Below are 15,209 nucleotides of genomic sequence, written 5' to 3'. Positions count from 1 at the left end.
TCTCATGCAAAAGAGCTGTTTTGGGGAATATACAGAGCAGTTCCACATGGATCAGGGTTTCTATCTGTGAAATGTGATAACAAAAGGCATGTGGCTGAAACCAGACTGTAACAACAGGTAGTCTCTTTCTGAGAGAAGGAAAAGGATGTTGACTGGAAGGAGACATTTTGGGGGTGGCATGGGAGACTAGATTGTTTGTTAACTGCAACATCATTTACTATTTGCTCCAAAAGAGTTATATCTTTGACCCTCAGTTCCTCTCTTTACCACAGCCCACTGAGTGTGCAGGTGTTATCTGGCCGTCCAAGCTGTCCTGTGGGAAATCGGGCTCAGAGAATCAGTGCAAATGTGGACACTGTGGTTACTGTTTTTGCTTTAAGTAATAAAGTCTTTTGTCTTTGATCCAGGGGTCTCATGTCTTCAGTCAGCATCTATGAAATTATCTGTCAGCACTGCAAAACTTGACAGATTTGACAACAAAAATGAAATGCTGACAATATATAGAGAAGAAAAGACCCAATCCCATGGTCCAATTAACAGGATTTGAAGACGACTTTGGGAATTGATAGTGGATATACTGAAAAAAGTGTATGGTCAATCAGACAATAAATGGTCTTCCATTCTGTTGTCTGTTAACAAAGAGAAAACAAAGAGAGGGTTACAGGCCAAGAACTGAGAAGAAGGTTCAAAAACATCTGCCCAAATGATGTCATGGTGGCACCTTATGACTAAATTCTTCCTACAATCTATCAGGCCAACCTTAGATACTTTCAAAGATGACAGAAAAAAGTCTAGGAGTTCATTGCAATGGGTCCTGGCTAATATAAGGAAACTATGGCCCATTCAGGAGATTTCCCTTGGTCAGTCATAAAGTCTTTCAGCTCTGATCCAAAAGTCTCATGTCTTCTATCTCATTCTTGAAGTTGTGGCAAACTAAGTTTTTAGCTTGCAAATAGGGTAAAAATCTAAGCCCCTTCACAGTTCTCGATAAAAAAAGCTCAGAAATGAGATGGCCAAAGACAGGGGGATAGGAAAACAGTTCTGAAAGAACTAGAAAGAAAAAAACACCAGAAAATGTAGACTTAAATAAGAAGTAACACAAGAGTAAACAGATACCACAAAAAGTGTAAGAGAAATAGATAACACAAAGGAAGAAAGTGAGAAAAGGAAACAAAAAGAGAAGAAAAGATTTGAGAAAATGGTAGACACAGAAGTGAAGCAAAAAAGATCTATTCTAACGTATATTTGTAGATCCTCCTAAAGCAGAAAATCAAGGGAATAGAACAGAATGAAGAAAACTATAATTCAAGAAAACTCTCCAGAATTAAAAAGAGTAATGAATCTGTATACCTATGAAAAAAGACAGAATGGTCAACATTTCAACATTCTCTAGTAAAACTATGGAACTCTAAAGTTAAAAATCAGAAGTACAGAATTCACACATAAACACTTATGTATGTGAAGAACTCAAGGGCCATTATACCAAGAGTTATTCATGAGCATCAACCAGAGGGCAAACTTTATATAACCAAGAAATAATTGGAGAAACTGCAGCATAAAGTCTGATGGTGAGCTCTGAATAAACTTAACTGTTAAAATAAGACTAAATTAAGGAGCTAAAAGTGACAGAAGACTATAGAAATGGTGTATGCTCTGATGCAGAAAAATATACTAACAAAAATGCAACAAAGGAGAAATAAAGTGGAAAGTAAAATAACCTCAGTGATTCCTCATAAATATTCACTAAGAGTAAAAGAATGTCACCAAAGCCAACAAAGTGAATAGTAGAAACTTATATACACCTAAGAATATCAAAGGTAAAGACTAAAAACAAATATTTGTGAACAAAATCACATAGTGGTGAGGGGAAGAAAGGGTCACTAACCATTTCATTATTGCTTACAGTAGGGGACCAACAGACAATATTTAAAGAGAGATAAAGGACTCAGTCTTCTCACATTATTCCTTTGTTCTAAACTGCAGAAGGGTAGGGGGATGCATGCATGACCAACCCCGTTCATTGAGCCTCAGCTTAAACGTTAATTGTTTTGTAAAGAAATTTCCCTGACCTCCCAAGTTCAGCTCCTGTATACACTCTGACAGGGCTCTACTGAGACCTAGAATTGACCATCTCTAGGTCAATTCTCAAAATTGTAATTAAAAATTAATATAATTTTTAAATTCTTTCCCTCCCATTAGGCTACAAACTGTGAAGGCAGCGAACTTTTCTAGGCTTTCAATTGTACATTTCTACTCATGGCACACAAAATAGGCATTCCATAAATTTCTTGAATTAATATTTGATAAACGAATAGGCCTCTTTATTCTAGACAATAATATATTCCTAATCCAGTAATTTAAAATAGCTGACATATGAGAATAGTCTGCTCTTTTATTCCTACTTCTTTAACAAACTATAGGTGATTTCTCAGAACTTGGGAGTTATAAGTGAGTTTCCCCCCAAGAATCAAAAAATAATGCAAGTAGGATTCACCTTCAACAGTAACAGCAACACAGAACAGATCGGAGATGTTATCTTAAAAAAATGATCTCAAAAAGACATAATACCTACAAGGTCAGCAAGAAAATAACCAAAAATAATGTAACAACATAATTAAAATATAACTACATTAGTTAGGAGGGAATTGGTCACCTACGGAAACAGAGAAGTCAACAGAAACAAATGTCTGACAACAGATAGCAAATTTTGTCTAGGTTGTCCCAAAGGTAGTGACAGACGTCAGATTCAGGAGTTTACAGTAAGTAAACTTCTGCAAGTTAGGTATAACTAGCAAGATCATCTCTGTCATGAAATGAATATATTGGGCTATTTTAGCTGATATTTTTAAATAACTCAATCCATGCTACCAACTAACCTGCTGATAATTATTTTCCCCTTTCAATATTCTCTTTATCTTCAACCACACCTTTTACTCGATTTTTGTCTACTGGCACCTAATATAAATAAATCCCTCTCATTAAAAAAAAAGAAAAAAAGTAGTAGCCTCCACAGTCAGCTACTGACTCATCTTTTTCCCTTGATAGTCAAACATCTTAACAATATTCATCTCTACTTTCTCAGCCTCTACTCACACTTTAACCTACTGCAGTATTGATGACTATACCAGTGAAATGGGTCTCAAAGTCACTAATAATTTTTGTTGTTAAAAGTACTAGGTGCTTAATATTCAGATTACTCGATCTGTCTACAGTATTTAATAACATCAATCATTTACCACTTAATAATCTCCTGCCTTTCATAACATCACATCACACTTTCTATGCTTTTGCCTACCTTTATGGGTATTCTTCCTTAGTCTCTACTGGGTGTTCTTCCTCTCCTTATCCCTTAAACATAGCTGTTCTTCAGAGTTCTGCCCTTGGGTGCTATTTTATTCTTGCTATATGCCTTCTTTCTGTAACTTCAATTACCTTCTTCATGTTAATAACTCCCAAATCCTACAAAAAAATTCTAGATTTTTAAACTTAAATCTCACTCTCACCTATCATGAGATATCTCCATTTGGATATTCCACAAGCATTTCAAATGTGACACATTCAAAGTACAGTCATCTTCCTATCCCAAACCTGGTTCTTGGGGTACATGTAACTAAGTTAGAGCATCAAAACATTTTCTGAAAATCTTTTCCATTAAAACATACAAACAACTTTACAAGTTAGATGTTCAATATTTACAATTTTTTAAGGCAAGTGGATCACCAGAATTATTCTTCAGTAAAGAGTATTAGAGTGTTTCATGGAGATTCAACATCCTAAAAAGGTACAAGTAACCAAGGATTTAAAATGCTTCCTCTAGGATGAATGTTTTGACATTCATTTATAAGTAAAATCTTATAGTTAATATATTTAATCTATCATTTATATCATTCTTTCCCATACTTAACAAGGTCAGCAATGATGTCACATATGCATTAGACTCTATTATAAATAAATTCGATAGATTTATATTTTCAGTGTTAGTAATTCTTACTTTAATACAATTTCTTTTAGGTTCAGTCCTGAAATACACTCCGGAAATACTTCCTACAGTCTGATTGAAGTAGAGTTTAGGTACTCCTGAGCTTATAGTACAACTTGTTAACGATCTGCCACCAGACTGTCCAGGTATGTCATTTCATTTAAGTACATAATGTTGATATGTCTGAGCAACTTAAAATTAGATTTCAAAATTTACAAGAGTAATTTTTAAGACTATTTCTCTAAAAAAAAAAAAAAAGCACTGAATAAGGCCATAAAGCATGCATTGAGAACAACAGATTTGGAACAGATATAGTGAGGATTTTAGGTAAGAGCGAGGAAATTTGGTGTTGGATTTTTTTACCTATCATGGAAACCTGACACATTAATCTAGCTTATTTTTACTTCAATTACCAAAATTAAAATTATTAGGAAAAATTTTTAAAAATCCAATTTCCTAATGATTTGGAAGCAAAGATTACTCAGTGGTCAAAGTTCCTCCACACATTCCACTCCTATCTGTTCTACCTTCCCTACCACCTAGCTTAATCCTATCTATCATTCAAACTCAACTTCATCACTCACCACTGGAAATGCTGTCCTGCTTTTTCTGAAATACTGTATAGGTGCCTTTTTTTTTTTTTTTTTAATGTCTTCTCATGTTATTCAGGCCCCTGTTAAAGTTCTTACCACCTAATAGTATATTTTGCTGTTTTGCTGTCACCATTATGTTAGGAAGTCCTCAGAACATAAATCACATTTATTTATCTTTGCATTCTCAGCATCTAAAGCAGTGCCTAGCATCTCTTATGACTAAATAATGATAGTTAAATAATGAAGCTTTTCAGGAAAAGTTTCTTGAAAGGGAAAAATCATTTGTTTTTGGAAATATTTCAGTTTAAAATGTCATAAAAGCCATATCTGATCTCTAGTTTTATAATCTATCTTGTGAAATCACAGTATTGTTGAACTTCAAAGCCAACTGAGCCATAGGCTCCAGTAAATGAACACTTAAAACATTTGACACTGTTGTTTATATTACATTTACACTCAGGAATAAAATCATAAACTAACCACCCACAGTAAAAAGTTTCCCCTATGTCTAAATGGCTAAAGATTTCAGTCTTAAGGAATCCTGCGTTCATGTCATCTCTTTCTATTTCTTTGTTTATAAGTGAAAGTGGATTTTTGGGGAGCAGCTGGCCTGTATGGAGATCCAAATGCTTAGTCTTGGTGTTATAACACCATGCTCTCTCCAATAGAACTAACTGGCCAGCTCTTCATGTCATCTATTTTATTCTCTGTAGAGAGAGGAAAATAAACCTTTCCTTAGAAAAATTAAACCTTTTGCCTCTGCTGCTAAATATCTTTAATCTATTGCCCTTCCTTGAGAAACACATAAACACTTACTAATTCTGAGGAAGATATATGTATGTGTATGTATAAATATAGAAATGTATACTCTCGTATATATATAAAAGCAGGAATTACTAACTCTATTTTATAGTGAAATGAAAGCACATTAGTTACTGTCCTTGGCAATGAAAGTATTAAAAATCTTCTTAAGAATTTAAAAGTAAAAGTATTCTGGCAATAAAAATGCAATATACACGTCAATATACATTTTCCCAAATCCACAGAATATACAACACCAAGAGTAAACCCTAAGTAAACTATGGACTTTGGATAATAATGATGTATCAATGTAGGTTCCTCAATTGTAACAAATCTAACACTCTGGTGGGGTATGTTGATAATGAGGGATGCTATTCACGTGTGGGAGCAGAAGGTACATGGGAAATCTCTGTACTTTCTGCTCAATTTTACTGTGAACTTAAAACTGCTCTAAAAAATAAAGTCTATTTAAAAAAGAAAAAATGTACTATTACTAGATGCAAAACTAATACTGTTTCAAAGAAATCTAGGTAAAAAGAAAACCATAACTAAACAGTTTTGATCTTCTTGACTATAATGTAATATCCAAACATTACTAATTATGAGTTTTCTTATAATAAAGTATTAAGCCTTATATCTTTGGAAATGGATGCTTGGAATAGTTTCCATTAAAACATCTTTTCAAATTTAATGTCCAGATTTACTAACCCAACCAAGCATTCACACTTGACCAATACCATTAAAAACAATAAACATATCCAATGTGTGTACATAAATATCAACATAAGTTAAAATTTCCACACCTACCTCTTTGCTTATAAATTGCTAATTCTTGTACAGTTTCCAAAAACTGCCAAAATTTTTCATTACTTTCTTCTGCCATAAATTCACTATTAAAAAATAAATAAATAATTGGTTAATAGATGGAAAAGAAAAATGGTTTAGATGCTATAAACTACACTTTAGAACCAAATTATATGTTATGGCAAAAAGAAAAACCTTTAAAAATTAATGTCAAATTACTAGTTTCCATTTACTATAGCAAAGAAAGGGAACAAACTGATGATTTGTACCTAAGGCATCATTTTCAACTGTAAGTATATAATCACACCAGGAAAAGACTGCATGAAAAATTACTTTTGACTTTTCCTTATTATTAGGAACAATTAAAAAATGAACGATTTATTTTATCTCTCCATATAAAATACCACTGAGAAATATAATTTAATGGTAACTAAAAGAGGGCATTATATAAAGGTAAAAAGTGTTAAAAAAAAAAAAAAAGACTGCCTTTTTTCATAAACAAAAATTGGTTCTATAAACACTTTATAATAGTCATATTATCTAACATTATCTATTATTTTTACTTAATACTTATTTGTGTAGAAAATCTTTTTTATTATTTAAAACACCTTAATAAAAAATTAATAGTAAACTGGTGTATTGCACTGGGTCTTTGGCCTTAAAGCCCAAAGAAGCCTCCAGTTTTCCTTAAATTGTATATAAGAAAAATGGTCAAAGCCATGGAGGGATGGGAGGGGAGATATTGAATAAGGGGCATAAAGAATAAGTATGATTTGCAACAATGAATATGCTAATAAAAAATTTTTTTTAAACCTTTAGGAATAATGAAATAAATGAAAAATTATTGAGTCTTGTATAGAACAAAATGCAAAACATCTTAAATAAGTAGAGTTAACTATTTACACTAGAAGGAAAACAGCCACCAAACAGATGGTACAGATTCTTTGTTAATGCTCACCTTATCTTTCTCTCTATCCTTGGTAAACTTACACTTGGCAAACTAACACTTAATGTAAATGAAAAGTATTGAGGATATCTAAGACACAAGCAGAGAAATTAATTCTTGTGAGTTTAAGATGGCCACTAAAGAGGGAAAAGGAGGTGAGAGAAACTGATTAATTCATCAACATAAATATGAGAAGCACAGAAATTTAAACTAATAAAGGTAACTTCAAAACAACTCTTGCTTTTAACAGTATCCAACTCAATGACTTAAAAAAGAAAAAAAGAAAAGCTAAAAGCAGAAGAAACAATGGGAAATACTAACTAGGACGTGACCTGAAAAGGACAGAAATGGTAGGGAGCAACACTTAATACTCAATTGACCTGACCAAACAGCTACAGACGTGTCATATACCGTGCAACCACAGGTGAAAGACTTTTTCCATATACCATAATCTATACATCTAAGTATGATCCTTCAAAGTGATCACCTTAAGAACTCACTTAAACTTATTCCTTCAATATACCACTGCTCTAAGCACTTTTGGAACATTCCTAGAATTTCATTCAGAGGCAATATGCCAGTAACTCATCATTAATCTTCGAGGAGAAAACATCCTTCAGAGACCTTCTAAACCAACTCCCCACCTTCCAAAAGGTAAGATATCACCTGTGGACAAAGTTCAAAAGGGTAGGGGAAAACAACAACAAAAAACCCCTGGCATTTCCAATTTGTTCACTTGCTTCATAAAATATTTGGCTTCAAATAATGTTTAAAGACATTATGCTACAGAGAAAAAAATTATTTCTATAGATGGTGTTTTTTATATGTACTAAAGAGTGTGAGAGTAAATATAAGTAGAACTCCAAAATATTTTCAGCAAAAGCAACATCAGGGGAATAAATGCAGTTTAGATGTATAAATCATGGTATATAGGCGGTAAAAATTTAGCCTCATTAGCCTATGATATTATAAATTTCCTTAGGCAGGGGACATACCTTATTCATCTTTGTTTCCTACACAGTACTTCATCATAGGACCATACTCAAGTTAGGCACTCAAATTTTTAGACTGAACTGAAAGATATATGGAGGTACTTCAAAAAGTTTAAGGAAAATCAGAATTAAGATAATACAAATCTTTCAATGAACTTTTTGAAATACCCTCGTATATGTATATATGTGTATACATTTATAGCTTTCTGTTGGGAAGCTCAATTTTTGGACTTAAAGCTTTATTCTTAGGAATTTCTTTTACCTGCTCCCATATTATTTTTCTTAAGTTCCTATCTCCCAAGATTCTTCAATCTGCTCAATGCTCTTCAATTCTTCCACTTCCACACTCCTCCTCAACCTCTTTGATTTTCCTAAAACTGTGACTTGAGAGAAACATGAACAAACTGAAGGTGATCAGAATAGTGAAGTCTAGAAAATTATTTTTAAAAAGTACAGTGGTTAAAGAAACTACAGGCTTTTAGCCTGTTACACTGTCACACAAAGAAACAGATTTGGTTCAGGATGATAAAGTCAGGACCAGTAGATAAAAGGTATAGTGAGAAAGATTTGTTTAAATAACAAAGGACCTGCTAACAATTTAGATTTGTTCACAACAGAACAATCAGACACATGAGGTAACACTAAGCATTCTGTCTTTATTATCCAAGCACAGAACAGTTTCCACAGGTCCAGAGGTAATTCTGATGGTGGCTTGAAGTATACCTTACTTTATAAAAAGTTCCTCCTATTACATCAATATTACTGAGTGCCTAACTCTTTGTGCACTGAGCCTTGGAAAAACAAACATGAATAAGAAATAGTTTTGTCCCTGAAGCTCACATTTTAACAGTAGAGATTAGCATACATGATACCTTACAATAAGTATTATTACAGAAGTACTGACCAAATGTTATGAGCACATAATAGAAATATATTAATTTTGTTAGGGGAAAGGATCAGTCAAAGAGAGTGATATGGTTGGTCCACAAATAAGATATCAATGAGGAAAGAATTGTGGTAGAGGGATATATTACTAATTTCGGACTACCAAGCCATTACACGAGGATCCTTTACAGATCCTTCCTCACAACTCCATTTCTGTATCGTCTTCTGCTGAGATGGTTGAGTGGATCCATAAATCACATGTCTAACTTATTCAGCAAGAGAAATTTATTCTCTCACAGTTCTGGACACCAAAAGTCTGAAATCAAGGTTTTGGCAGGGTTAACACAACAGGTTCCAAAAGTTAGGACATGGACATATCTTTTCTTAGTGGGACACCATTCAAGCCAACTCTGGCCCCCTGAAATCCACATACATCCCATATACAAAATACATTCACTCCATCTCAACATCCCTCAAAATATCAACCTGTTACAACATCAACTCTTGTAAATACTGTCAGCTCTGACAATATTTACAAATCTTATCACCTAAATAATCTAAATCAGTTATGGATGAGACTCTGGGTATGATCCCTGCTGGGGCAAAATTCTCTATATGTGAACCTCTGAAACTGGAAAATAAGGTATCTGTTTCTAAAATGCAATGCTGAGATGGGCATAGGAAGCACATTCCAATTCCAAAAGAGAAAAACGAAGGAATAAAGGGGTGACTGGGCCCAAGCAAGTATGAAATCCAGCAGGGCAGATTCCATTATGTTTGAAGGCCTGAGAATAACTCCCTGTGGCCTGATGCTCCACATTGTGTGCTACCCATCATGGCTCTGCCCTCAGAATTATCCCTCCTTTTTCCTGAAGAATAGCAAAATGCTTATAGCCAAGTAGATCCATCAGTCCATTTCCTGCCTGTGGAATTTTGGGAGTCTGAGAGCCCTCTCTATCTTGTCTCTGTTCCTTTAGTCCAGCTGACAGTGTTCCTGCTAATACAATATTCTCAAAAACCTTGTGAGACTTTTGTGTATCTCACTGGGGTCCACGCCATTACATGAGAATCTTCTACAGATTCTTCCTAGATAACCCCATCGTTATACTGGGCTTCTAATGAGATGATTGAGTGGATCCATGAATCCCATGCCTAACCTATTCAGCAAAAGGCTGTCCAGCCAGATCCTTGGCTTTCTCTACAGAGCACACATTCCCAACACTGAGTTTCCTAGTTGTAGCATTCTTTAAAATTTGGATATGCCAAGAACCTCTCAAATCATCAAGTGATGGTTCCCTTTTCCTTAACTGTTCTTTATTTCTTTCCTTTCTCATTTTACTATAAGAAGTAAGGAGAAACCAGGTAGCACCTTCAACATTTTACCTGAAAATCTTCTCAGCTATCTCAGCTAAGTTCATTGCTTTCAAGTTGTTTTCCACAAACTGTAGAAACCAAGTCAACCAGTATTCTGCCACTATATAACAAAGGTCACCTTTTTTCCAGTTTCCAATAATGTGTCCCTCATTTTCTTTTGAGTCCTTGCCAGAATTGCCTTCAGTGTTCATATTTCTACCTACATTCTGTTCATGATAATATAAATACTCTCTAAGATGAGAGAAGCTTTTTGTACTGTGCTCCTTATTCTCTTCTAAACCCTCACCAGAAACACCCCTAATGTCCATATTTTCCATGTTTCTGCAAACAATCTCCTGAAGGCAGTCTAGGTCTTTTCTACCAAAGTTCTCAAAACTTTTCCAGCCTCTGCCCAATTCCATAGCTACTACTACAGTTTTAGATATCTGCTACAGCAGCACCCCACTTTCTGGTGCCAAAATCTGTTTTAATTTCCGAGAGCTGTTGTAACATGTTAGCAAAAATTCATTGGCTTAAAAGAACAGAAGTTTATTCTCTCACAGTTCTAAAGGCCTAAAGTTCAAAATCAAGGTGTTGGCAGGTCTGCACTCTCTCTGAAGACTCTAGTGGAGAATTCTTCTTGCCTTTTCCAGCTTCTGGTGGCTTCAGCTGTTCCTTGGTTGGAACATAACTTCAGCTGTTCTTTGGTGGAGCTACGTAACTCCAATCTCAGACTCCATCTTCACATAGGCTTCTCCTCAACTGTGTCTTCTTTTGTCTCTTATGATGACATTGGATTTGGGGCCCATCCAAGATGATCTTGTCTCAAGATCCTTAATTGCATTTGTAAAGGCCTTTTTCTCCAAATACGGTAATATTCAAAGGTTCTTGGAGTTAGAATGTAGACATATTGGGGTGGGGGCACCATTCAACTGAGTACTGATGCTCCTCATCTTATGATGGGGTTACCTCCCAATAAACCCATCATAAGTTGAAAATATAAGTTGAAAAAGCATTTAGTACCCCGATAAACCCATCATAAAGTTGGAAAATCATAAGTCGAACAATTGTAAATTGGGGACCATCTGTACAAGGGATGAGGTTGGTAAATCAGACTGGAGCTAGATTGTGAAAGACCTTAACAAGCATCCTACAAGAATTCTAACTCGAAGATTCTTGAGGCACACAGAAACCTGGACACTTCAACAAGCAGTTGTAAAGTTGGAAGAAGTTAGAGTGCTTTGGAACTAAGTGTGGGATCAGATCCAGATGAACCCTAGGAGAAACTTGGGAAAGGAAGGGGTCATGCTTTATGCTAGAATCATTTACGCACTAAACTGTTTTAGTATCTAATTTCTGCAATATATTGTGAGGTGAGGGAGTCTCTTTCTAGGACCACACGCTGTTGCTCTAGTGAACGGACAAAAGCAGGTGGCGTACAACTTCATTCTGGTTCTGAGAAAAAACCTTCTAATTCTATTTAACGACTGGAATACTAAGGGGCAAAATTCAATAGCTACAAGTTTTGTTCTTGCAGACAAAATGACACCTTATGAACTAATTCCAGTGGAACAGATATAGAAATATGACAACTTGTGGGGAGCTGCCTTTCCCACAGCAAGCCTAGGCGCTGACAGAATGATTCTTCAAGTACTCTCTGCTCAACAAAACTGCCCACCTCAAATGCTTAGTTGAAGTGCTGGCATTAAGCGCCACAGTCCACTCCCATTCTTTCTTTTCTCTTTCGTAAACTTTAACAAAATCCACATGAATTAAACGAAGGCAGAAATGTTTTAAAAACTGTGGGTGAGGCAAAGCACGACCTGAGGGGGAAAGGGGTTGCAGGCGAGCGCTGCGACGGAACGGCAAGGCGGCGCAGAGGGCGGGAGGGGAGAAGGGGATGCCGCTCCGACGGCCCGAGGCCCGAGCACGCCAGAAGAAGGGGTGCCCGGAGCGAGGAGACGCCTGCCGCCGGCGCGAAGACACCGGGTCTGAGGGCCGCCAGGGCCCCGCTCGCCCGCAGCCCCGCCCGACCTTCCCTCCGCGCTGGGCCCGGCCCGCACCCACCTCGCCTCCAGCAGCAGCGGGGTCTCGGGCCACTTTGCGGCCAGGTGGGCCGTCACCGCCTTGGACGCGGAGGCCGTCCCGCCGCCGAGCAGAGAGAGCCAGAGCGCTGTGGAACCCAGAAGCATCCACACCACGTTCGCGGCCATCGTGGGCGTGGCCAGGGAAGCGCAAGGCCCTCGGACCCGGTACCCTCAAGTCCGCAGTCGCCACGCTACAGCCGGCTCCACTTCCGGTGGGGGGAGCTCGACTCCGTTACTCGGCGCGCCGGGTCCGGCCGCGCGCCCAGCGCATGCGCGTCTCGCTCCAACGCCGGCTCGGGGGCGCCGTCTGGGGAGCCCCCGCGGGCCGACGCGGGCCGGACGCTGTGCCACGTACGAGCAGCCTGGGCAGCGCCGGGATGCGGGGCGGCGTCGCTGATGCTCGGGCGCGTCCGCGACGCGGACCTCGGGTTCTCAGGCGGTGGGACACCGGGCGGGACCGAACTAAGGCAGACTAGAGATGCCAACACCTGCGGGCAACGTCAGGAACCGCTTGGATAGTATCTACCTTCTGCATAGGAAGAAAAACGACCTCTGAGAGTTAAGTGTCGACCTCACGGAGTTCTCAAATTCTACTGCATATTACAGTCATCTGGGAGCGCTTTTAAAAGGCCGCTGCCTACACCACACACCACGTACCCTGAGAATCCCAGACGGTGAGAGTCTATAGCAATAGTATTTTACAAGTCACAGGTGCCTCCAGTGTGCAAGTCGTGTTCGAAAACCACTGTCTTGTGAGTGGATCTCAAACTTTAGCTGATCGCCGGCTTGTTAAAACACAGTCCTGGGCGTCCCTCCCTCCCCCCGAGGGACCGATTCAGTACTGCGGTGAGGCCGGAAAATTTGCATTTTATTTCTATTAAGTTCCCAGGTGATGCTGACACTGCTGGCTGGGAACCACGTTTTTAGTCTTTTGGCTCAAAAGTGTGATCCAGCATAGGCCTCATCCGTGGGCTCATTAGAAATGCAGCATCTCGGACCCCACCCCAGACCTACTGAATCAGGATCTCCAGTTGAAGGAATCCCCAGGTGATTCCTCTGTGCATGAAAGTTAGAGACGAGCTGCTTTAGAGAATTACAGGTGGAAGTGCAAAAAGAAAAGTGCCAATAACTGATAGTTGGTTTGTCAGAGGAAAGGGTACGGTAAAAAGCAGCAGCAGCTGGAAAAATAGCTTAACAGATGCACTGACCTATTGCTTTTTTCTCCCTTGTTACTCCCCTGCCCTATAGGGAGACATCTCTTAAGCTGCCGGAACATGGTCATTCCCTTTTTATCACCCCCCCTCGTTTGCTTAGTCTATGCACTTCCTCAGAAGACCCTGTTCTGGAAATTCTACAAAGACAGGTCTCACTTCCAAAGTTTAGTCCTCATTTCCTGGTTTCTACCACTTGGTATGATCTACCCCTCTTTTAAATTCCCATAAGCTTTTTATTTTAACTGTCATAGAGCATTTAAATTCTCACTTTAGAATTTGAATGCAGTATTTATTTATTTTTCCTACTAGAGATGGTATATTTGCCGAGGACTCCTGCCTTATTAATTTTTGGCATCCCTTGCGGTACCTAGCACAATACTTTACAGGTTATTGACCTCCATAAGTATCGAAGAGTCCTTGTTTTAAGGATAGGTAGGCAGAAAACTAAGGCAAATGAGCTTCATTTCTATCCATAGTGCATGATAGAAAAATATATATTGACTTCACAGGTATTTGCTTTAATTAATTCCGCATTTCCACTTATTTTTGGACTAAATTTCTTATTGAAATTATGGGATGGAGGAAATAAAATACTGACAGTAAATGTCTTAAATGTCAGCGTATCTGATGGGTTGCAAATCTTTAAGAAATAATTTTCCATGTAAAAGCTACATGAAGTACTCTATTAAAGGACACTTACAAAACGTATATTGATATACATTCCAGTATATTTGAGTTCAGAATAGTGGAAATGCTACGCATTTCTCTATTAAGAATAATTAAATTAATCCAATCCAGGCCATTTATTTACATAATTGTTAAACATTTTATCTTACATAGTATTTTCCTGGAAACTTAAGTTAGTTTGAAACATCCCTCAGGCTGATCATTCCAAGGCTTGTTTCCTCATCTTCAGAGCAAGAGAGTAAGACTGGATGATATTTAATGTCCCTTCCATGTGTAACACCTATGTGCAGGTAGAAAAACTAAAGTGCAAAAATTGTCAGGAAAGACCACTCGAGGCAGTGGAGCAGCAAAATATCCTAAAATCCATTGTCAGTAACCCTTTGGCACAGATTGGCAATGAACTATGTACATGGGGACATAATTGTACTTTAGTATCTTTTAGCAAAATACAACTCAAAGTTATTCGCTTCAGGGAAATATGAATGAAAAATGACGATGGTAGCAGTTTTTACTGTGTGTGGAAGAAGCGATTAATCATTCTTTATAATAAGAATCTTGTGTTTAATAGAATAAGTCATTTTGAATTTTTTTAGGTACAGCATATGCTATATGTATTTAATGGTAATAATGGGACTATGTGAAGACAAAGATACTGCCAAATTATCTCGTTATATAACAAAACTTTAATTTTCTGAGCCTGAATAAAATCCCACAGCTGAAATGACTTTTTAATCCTGCAAGTTTTTCAGATTTCCCTCATTATAAAAAAGACCCTATTCTTATTTTTTATTTGAATATCTCATTTTTAAATTTGAATATCTTAAATACACAAGAGTGTCCATTTTTCATGCTAGCTGAGAAGAATTTA

General features: G+C 37.4%; 1 protein-coding gene across 1 annotated transcript in view; it reads right to left on the bottom strand.

The window, feature by feature from the left end:
- UGGT2 (UDP-glucose glycoprotein glucosyltransferase 2) overlaps positions 1–12,566 on the bottom strand; it is a 187,900-nt gene extending 175,334 nt beyond the window's left edge. Inside the window, exons 1-2 of the mRNA XM_063101517.1 lie at positions 12,421–12,566; positions 6,181–6,263 (exon numbers count right to left, since the gene is read on the bottom strand). Of these exons, the coding sequence (XP_062957587.1) occupies positions 6,181–6,263; positions 12,421–12,566 (229 nt within the window). The remainder of the gene's footprint in view (positions 1–6,180; positions 6,264–12,420) is intronic.
- Positions 12,567–15,209: the final 2,643 nt, after the last annotated feature.

Source organism: Cynocephalus volans, chromosome 7 (assembly GCF_027409185.1).
Source record: "Cynocephalus volans isolate mCynVol1 chromosome 7, mCynVol1.pri, whole genome shotgun sequence".
NCBI lineage: Eukaryota > Metazoa > Chordata > Mammalia > Dermoptera > Cynocephalidae > Cynocephalus > Cynocephalus volans.
Note: the sequence above shows the minus strand (reverse complement) of the source record. Positions and strands in the feature narration are given on the sequence as shown.